Raw genomic sequence first — 8,060 nt, 5'->3', positions numbered from 1 at the left:
ATCGAATGCAAATCCAAACCCAAAATGGTGACAATTTGAGTTGGTTTAACCGAAAATTGACCCGACACGCATCTGACCACATACTTTTAAATTGTAACTAAACGTGATCAAATGGCACCCGACTCAGCTCCGGCCCATACATCGGGGTGGAAGTAATTGTAGACTCGTATTGCTGTTGCATAAAAGTCAATAATGTGCTCGACAATACCTTTAGACTTTTTAGATTTACTTCCTCTACTTTTCTTAATTGCTACATTGTTTGTACATGTTTTTCAAGATGTTTTAAAACCTTTAATATCTCTTATTTTCTTTAAGAAAAAAATTATAAAATTTTTGATATATATATATATATATATACATATACATATATATATATATATATATATATCTTTAAAATCGATAGCAAAAACATGACATGCTGCCACATTTACTCCTCCCTCCCCCATACAATCAAATGACATATTAAACAATAAAAATGTATGTTCTATGCTTCGAATTCATAACCTCTCATTTGAGATATAAGTGCACTAATCAACTACTCTACAATCTCATGTGAGTCTTTATGCGAAAAAATGTATATATATTAATACTCATTCAGCTAATGTTAATAATAGCATGTCCTACTCCTAACACTAGTACACCATTTCATTGCATCAGTTGTATTCTTACACATCAACCTACGTTAAAAAAAGATTGTATTATATTTTTTTATTTTTAATTATATATTTATATATATGTACTCTCTTCAAACCGAGGTTATATTGATGGATAATTTATATTATAACTTACTATGTAGAAAATTTAAAAAGGACAAATATCATTTAATTTCCTAAGCACAATACAATGCATATAACTCTTTTTTCCACTTCTCTCAAGTCTAGTATTTGTTATAAGAATTCAAATTCACATCGATAAATAATTAGGGGCATCGCCGGAGCCAACAACTAGTTATAAATCTATGTATTAAAACGAATCTAACAAACACATGATTATATTTTTACTTATAAAAAACAGATTTTTCACCAAATACCCTTGACAAAAAAATTTATTCATCAAATACCCCCATCTTTTTTCAAAATTCACTAAATACCCCTAACTTTTAAAAAAATTCACCAGATACCCCAAATTTTTTAAAAAATGACAAATAATACCCTTAATGACTAACGACGGTTAATTCCGTTAGTCATTAGTGTTAATTAACCCTAAAAAACTCTAACTAATCCTAAAAATTCAAAAAACCTAACTAACCCTAACCCTTCTCTCTCCCCTAACCCACCACCCCTAACAACCCTATCCCCACAAGCCCCCCTCCACCTCCCACGCAGCTCCCCCTCCCCTTCCACCTTCCACACAACTCTCCCTCATTCTCCGACGCGTCGTCGCACCCCCTCCCCCAGCCCGCACCCGCGCCTCTCCCTCCCTCGTCTTCGGTGCGTCGTCGCAACCCCCCTTGTGATCCCCAACCCGCAGCCGCGCCTCTCCCTCTCTCATCATTCCTCGCCCAGTCTCTGATCCGGCGCGTCGTCGAAATGGAGGAAGCCACCACCAAATCATCTTCTCGGTCGTCCACCACCACCGCAAGCGAAGAGAGAGATGAGTCTGGTGTTGGTGGTTGTGGCTGCGGGGGAGGGGTAGGGGGTGGGTCTGATGTTGGTTGCTGCGGGGGAGGGGTAGGGGGTGGGGTTGGTGTCGGTGGCTGCGGGGGAGGGGTAAGGGGTGGGTCTGATGTTGGTGGATGCGGGGGAGGGGTAGGGGTGGGGTTGGTGTCGGTGGTTGCAGGGAGGGGTAGGGGTGGGGTTGGTGTTTGTGGCTGCGGGGGGGGGGGGGGAGGGGTTGGTGGTACCGGGGTTGGTGGTGGGGTGGTGGGTTGGGGGATAGTGGGGCTGGGGTTGTTAGGGGGGTGGGGGGCTGGTGGGTTAGGGGAGAGAGAGGGTTAGGGTTAGGGTTAGGGTTAGGGTTAGGATTAGTTAGGGTTAATTAGGTTGACTTAGGTTAATTAGGTTGATTTAGGGTTAATTAGATTGACTTAGGGCTAATTAAGTTGACTTGGGGAAAACTTGTAAATAAACACTAACGGAGACTAACGTTCGTCAAGTTTTAGGGTATCCGGTGAATTTTTTTAAAAGTTAGAGGTATCTGGTGAATTTTGAAAAAAGTTGAGATATTTGGTGAATAAATTTTTTTATCAGAAATATTTGGTGAAAAAACCGTATAAAAAATCACAATAATTAATTAAAGTTGTTAGTTTGATTTCCTGAAATAAAAATGTAACATTATAAAGAACGGAGGGAGTACTGTATTCAAATTCAATGCAACTCCATACGCACTAGAAGACAATATAACAATGGGTCAACATAACGGATAGTTTGTCAACCAACATCAACTACAGAACATGGACACTGAACAGACATTTTGACTAAAGAGCTTCCTCTTTTCAAGTACCAGCACCATGTCATTTTTTCATACTTTTCCTAGAAGTGTCACACAGCCGTGACTCTCTTACTCAAACTGGTAACGTAAAAAAACACATCCTCTTTTTTCTTTTTCCTGGTATCTCCTTAATTTTCTATTATTATTATTTCATTTCTTATACAATAATACAAATACAATCAAACCACTCAATGACCATTTGTCTTGCAAACTACACAAATCTTATGTAATGATTTCCCCAAAAATATGAACTTAAGATCTGGGATTTTATTACATTTGAGGGCCCTCTTTCTCTTCTATGAAAATTATTGATGTAATCGATTACTTGACACCACAATAACTTTGAAAGCCAGTCTCATTATCTCATTCTATCACAAACCGTTTTCTTAAACATATACATCTTGTCATATATATAAACCAACTTTTTTCAGCTCTCTTGAGCTTAGATCATCTTCATAAGACATACTTTTTCTATTTTTCTTCGGATTGGGTACCTTTATTTGGTGAAGTAGATTTCATGGTTGAACTTCCTTTTCGTTCTTCCCCAACTTTTGCTTCCATTTGCTTGTGAGTTATAATCATTACTTGAGTTGTCTACTTGTCTTTGTGTATTCATTACTACTTCATTACGTTTATAAGCCTTTGTTTCTAGTTACTTTATTGAACTCAAATTATTTTTACGGTTTCAAACTGTTTTTTACATTAAAGCTCATTTTTGTTGATCTTTACTGTATTTTTCGTATGTAGTTTATCGATTTTAGTTATGATAAGTTGATAACTGATATTTACTGCTCGAAGCAGATTTTTGCTGCTTAAATGTAATTTTCACTTATTAAAACTGATTCCTATGACATTTACCATTTTAAAAAGTTGTATATTACTACTTGCAACACTGACATTTTTTTATATTACATTCTCTCATTCTCTTTCCTATTACACGGGTCCTTTTTTCTCTACCGCTGTGCTATTCTAAATTCTTGTGTTAGGATATGGAAGATATAGGGAAAATAGTACTCATTGGGTTGTTATTGTTAATCTTTTACTTTTAGTTTAAATTATATGAATAAATTTCTCTCAGTATGAAAAAAACTGTTTTTCTTAGTAGGGTTCTTCTCTTTAAGTAATCTTTTTTTATTCATTGTCAACAAAATAACGTTTCAATAGTTGTTATTTTTTCTAATTCACAAATTTAAAAAAGCTTGGCGCAAAGGTGCTTTCTTGTTTCTGTTTGTGGAATTGTTGGTTGTTTAATCTGTTCCTTACCTTGCAAAACTCATTTGATTATGCAAAATTAGTGATTACGTTTTTATATATTTATTTTGTTTATTTATGCATAATTTCTCAACTTTTACTCTACCAATACTCTTGACGTTTCTTCAATGTCACAGGCCCACCACATTGAATTACAGATTACTGGATTTGATCTCACACCCATTGGAAACAGAATTTTGCTCCATTTTCTACTCTTCTAGGTAAAAAATATTCTATTTATATTGGAAAATTTGTCGGAAACATCTTTCCAATACAAGTTTTTGCGAGAAACAACCACATTGAATTACTGAATCTCTATTTTTGAGCTCACATTACTCAAAAAATCCGGATAACTTGTAGGTGGGGAACTAGGCTCTGTAAAAGCAGCAATGGAGAAAACAGGGCAGAATTCAGATTCTCCTGTTGGAGTTCTTGAAGACTATTTCCGAAGTGTCGAATCTGATACAAATTCTTCCACGGAAGAGAATGAATCCCTGAAAAAACAGACAACTTCTCGTTTTCGTGGTTTCCTAGATTTTTTGAGGACTAAATCCAAGAAGCAATTACCTGCATTAGCTTCTCTGAGTGTACCCAAGTTACCAGGATTTAGAAGTGCAAGTATGAGAGAACAAGCCCCGAATTCTTCAACTGGCAGTCGTTATATTGGCAATGCTGATTCACCTTGCAGGAATTTCACCCTTCATGAGCTCCAATTGGCGACCAAAAATTTTAGCCAAGGTACAACAATTATGTTTAATTTCCTTTTATATTCATATAATTGTCAAATTGTAGATAGTATTTTTCTTATAGGTTATGTTTTGGTAACTCATTGAAGCTACCTTAATCGACGAGGAGTTTAGATATTTAAGGTGTTGACATTTTCAGTTTCACATTACTTATCAATATACTTGCGTTTCAGTCATTATTATCAAATGTATTAGTGGTATTTAATTGGGAATCTCTGACAAAATCACAAACCATTTATTAGTAAATAATAGATAGTATTTCCACCTGGAAATTAAGCATGGAGGTTGAAGGTATGCGTGTGTGGGTGGAAGTGTTTCCACCTGAAATTGCTACTGCTGTAAGTGCAGATTAGATGGAGTAATAATAGTTATCATTTTCCTGTCAAAAAAAAAAAAAAAAGAAAGATAGTATTTCTTCTTTGAGGCATATTTGAATGCTTAAACAGAGGCCTATATAGCCTACATTTCAGCTTTTTCTTTGTTAAAACTCTTTTTAGCTATGAATGTGTAGAGAATTTCATTGGGAAGGGTGGATATGCTGAAGTTTATACAGCGCAATTGCATGATGGGAAAGTTGTCGCGGTGAAACGACTTACCAAGGGCACCCCAGAAGACAGGATCGCGGATTTTCTAGCAGAGCTAGGGATAATGGCTCATGTTAACCATCCCAATACAACCAAGTTGATTGGTTATTGTGTTGAAGGAGGAATGCATCTTGTTCTTGAGTATTCACATCTCGGCAGCTTAGCTTCTTTGTTACATGGTTAGTGCTGATCATAGTGTTTGTACATGTTCAAATTTTAGTACATTCGACACACGAAATTGGTCCACCTCTAACTTATGTACTTGTTCTATATCAATCGCAAATTGATATGCTAGGTTCAAACGGAAAATTAGGTTGGAATGTTAGGTATAAGATTGCATTAGGGATTGCTGATGGACTAATGTACCTTCACAATGGTTGTCAAAGGCGAATTATCCATAGAGATATTAAAGCTGCCAATATTTTGCTCACAAGAGACTTTGAACCCCAGGTATGTCACAAATTTGAGTGTAATTTTTGACTATTTGGTTTCCTGTTTAGTTTTTTTGAAAATTCTCAGGACAATATAATCTTGCTTTTGGGTAATGTTGGTCAGCTAATGGAATATATTGTTGCAGATTTGTGATTTTGGGCTTGCAAAGTGGCTGCCTGATAAATGGACTCATCACATCGTTCTAAAATTTGAAGGGACATTTGGGTAATATCTGTACAACTAAAGTTTCGTTTTCCTGTTTGTTTATTGTCTTCTGTATCTTAAGTTTCGTTCTTTATTTCTTGCAGTTATCTTGCACCTGAATTCATGATGCATGGCATAGTTGATGAAAGAACGGATGTTTTTGCATTCGGTGTGCTCTTGTTGGAGCTAATTACAGGTCGTCGTGCTCTTGATTGCTCACAGCAAAGCCTTGTTATGTGGGTAAGCCTTTGACTTTACCTTCATAAATCATAACTACATATGTAGAAGGAGTGGTGCGATTTACATAACCTCTGGTTGAAGTTATAGTTCGCGTGTTTTGTTCTGTTGTTTCAGGCCAAGCCACTACTAAGGAAGAATAACATCAGAGAGCTCATTGATCCTGCTCTTAATTATAGCTTCAACTCAAAACAGATGAAGCTAATGCTTTTAGCTGCTGCCTTGTGTGTACAACGTTCTTCAATTCTACGACCTCGTATGAATGAGGTAATTACGTTCAGATCAAAGTTCAACATTTTGAACTTTTGAGACATGATCATATAAGAGGTGCAAAGAAAATAATAACTTCGAATTGTGGCGGTTGAAGATTCATTTTCATGCAATTACTAATGCTTGGATGTAATAGACAAGAAATTAATGCTTTCTATTCAGGTTGTGCAGCTACTGAAAGGTAATCTTAGCAGCATGGAGTCCCTGAAGAAATATAAGAAGCCATCATTTTGGAAGATTTACTCCGAGGAAAATACTGATGCATAAAATGTACAGATAAAAATCAATCAACTGGTTTCAGTATGAAGGCTTGATCACAGTATCAGAGTACATAATGCTTGGTCAATACATATCTCCAGGATGCTATTTTGGCTTCGGCTTAGCTTAATGCCTTCATCACGTGTCCTACAAAAGCCTCAATTAAACAGTATATTCCGGCACGGTACTGATAGAGAATATATTTAGGATGTTTTCTCCATATATTTAGCGATATATTTTTGTACAGTTTTGGATATGATATTATATATCCTTCTCACATCAGGTTCCTAACACAATTAGGACTGATATCTTGTAACCTATATATATTGATTAATGGAAGCGCTTTAAGATTAAGGAGCTTTATACAATCTAATATGATATAACAATTCACAACTAAGTTAAAACTCTAAGCTTCCACAAATTTTTCTGTTTTTTTTTTTCTTCTAATCCTTAGTTTTACTTCCTCTGCGCCTTTGCCCGGTCTCAAGCGCCTAGTGTTGTGCCCCCACAAAATCGTTTCCCTTCCAACCCGAACACAACCATGGCCTATTGGGTAGAATTATTTGATATTCATTGTCACGATCACAAGTTACTAGACCACAACATTTATAAACCTAATTGGATATTAGAAAATCGTAGGGATAACTTAGAGATTTATCAATGTAGATTTTGTTATTTAGTTAGGAATAATAACAAGAGGGGGGTGAATTTTATTGTTGGAATTTTGGGAACAATGAATAATTTTCTCATAATTGAAAGAACAACGAGAAAAACAATGTAAAGGCACAAGAGATTTTACGATGACAACCTTCCTCGACCTTATAGGAATAAAAACCTCGACCCTAAGGGAATTTGTACAAAACTCATCTACTAATAATAGGTAAATAACTCAGTAGTCAGTACAACCTCTTATTCTATAGTTCCTTCTCTCGTACCACTAGAAACAATAATTGATTTTCTTCAGCCAATGACACTTCAGCCACTATATAGAACATTCCCTCAATTGTTGTTACTGTCTCTTGACTTCACTCAAAGTTGTCTCGTCAATACAGGTTTTCACTCAAAATCTTAACCCCAACTTAGTTACAATCTTTGAATTAACACTAAGAGAAACTCAAACCTAGGAACATTAATATATATGAGAATTGTTAATGGTACTGACGCAATGGGTAATGCTTTCACTCTAATTTCTCCAGCCAGTGATACTTAAGATAAAAACATTAATCAACTATTTATAGATATGCATGCTCACATATGTAAGTCATACTTATCTTTAAGTAATTTAGGGGTCGTTTGGTTCAAACTAAGAAATGGAAAGGGAATAGAATGAGATGAAAGGATGGAATGGAAATGGAAGGTGTTACCTTGAACACTTGTTTGTTTTGATGTAGGAATGGAATCATTATCCTAATTACTCCACTTTTTGTTTGGTTCAACTTACTAGTAGAATTGATTTTTGATGATATTACTCTTATTTGTATAATCGACATAAAAATATTTTTATATATATAAATTGTATAAAAATACATTAAATTTTGAAATTTTCTAGAAAATTCAAAATTCTATAAAACATTCAAAAAAAAGCTACACTAATTTTGTTATAAATATTATATTAAATTAAAAATATTCTAAAAAAATGTTATTTTAG

At 35.3% G+C, this 8,060-nt stretch overlaps 1 protein-coding gene across 8 annotated transcripts; it reads left to right on the top strand.

Annotated features, from left to right (window-relative positions):
• The first annotated feature begins 2,428 nt into the window (after positions 1 to 2,428).
• On the top strand, positions 2,429 to 6,771 carry LOC104899268 (receptor-like cytosolic serine/threonine-protein kinase RBK2). 8 transcript variants are annotated; one of them, XM_010686429.4, is made up of 9 exons: positions 2,527 to 2,997; positions 3,819 to 3,902; positions 4,042 to 4,419; positions 4,939 to 5,190; positions 5,307 to 5,461; positions 5,589 to 5,668; positions 5,752 to 5,887; positions 6,002 to 6,151; positions 6,317 to 6,771. In XM_010686429.4, the coding sequence occupies exons 3-9, from the start codon at positions 4,071 to 4,073 to the stop codon at positions 6,419 to 6,421; spliced, it is 1,227 nt and encodes a 408-aa protein (XP_010684731.1). In that variant the 5' UTR covers positions 2,527 to 2,997; positions 3,819 to 3,902; positions 4,042 to 4,070; the 3' UTR covers positions 6,422 to 6,771. The 8 variants fall into 8 exon arrangements, with proteins under 8 accessions (XP_048504628.1, XP_048504629.1, XP_010684731.1 ...); XM_057396403.1 differs by having other exon boundaries at positions 4,008 to 4,419; XM_010686431.3 differs by lacking the exon at positions 2,527 to 2,997 and adding an exon at positions 3,101 to 3,248.
• The last annotated feature ends 1,289 nt before the right edge of the window (positions 6,772 to 8,060 follow it).

This window comes from Beta vulgaris, chromosome 7, assembly GCF_026745355.1.
Source record: "Beta vulgaris subsp. vulgaris cultivar EL10 chromosome 7, EL10.2, whole genome shotgun sequence".
In the NCBI taxonomy this organism is placed as follows: Eukaryota; Viridiplantae; Streptophyta; class Magnoliopsida; order Caryophyllales; family Amaranthaceae; genus Beta; species Beta vulgaris.
Note: the sequence above shows the minus strand (reverse complement) of the source record. Positions and strands in the feature narration are given on the sequence as shown.

Coding starts and splice junctions, on each gene's coding strand:
- LOC104899268 (XM_048648671.2), top strand. CDS start 4,071: ATGGAGAAAACAGGGCAGAATTCAGATTCTCCTGTTGGAGTTCTTGAA. Junction 4,420..4,938: donor GACCAAAAATTTTAGCCAAG/GTACAACAATTA, acceptor ATGAATGTGTAG/AGAATTTCATTGGGAAGGGT. Junction 5,462..5,588: donor CAAGAGACTTTGAACCCCAG/GTATGTCACAAA, acceptor ATATTGTTGCAG/ATTTGTGATTTTGGGCTTGC.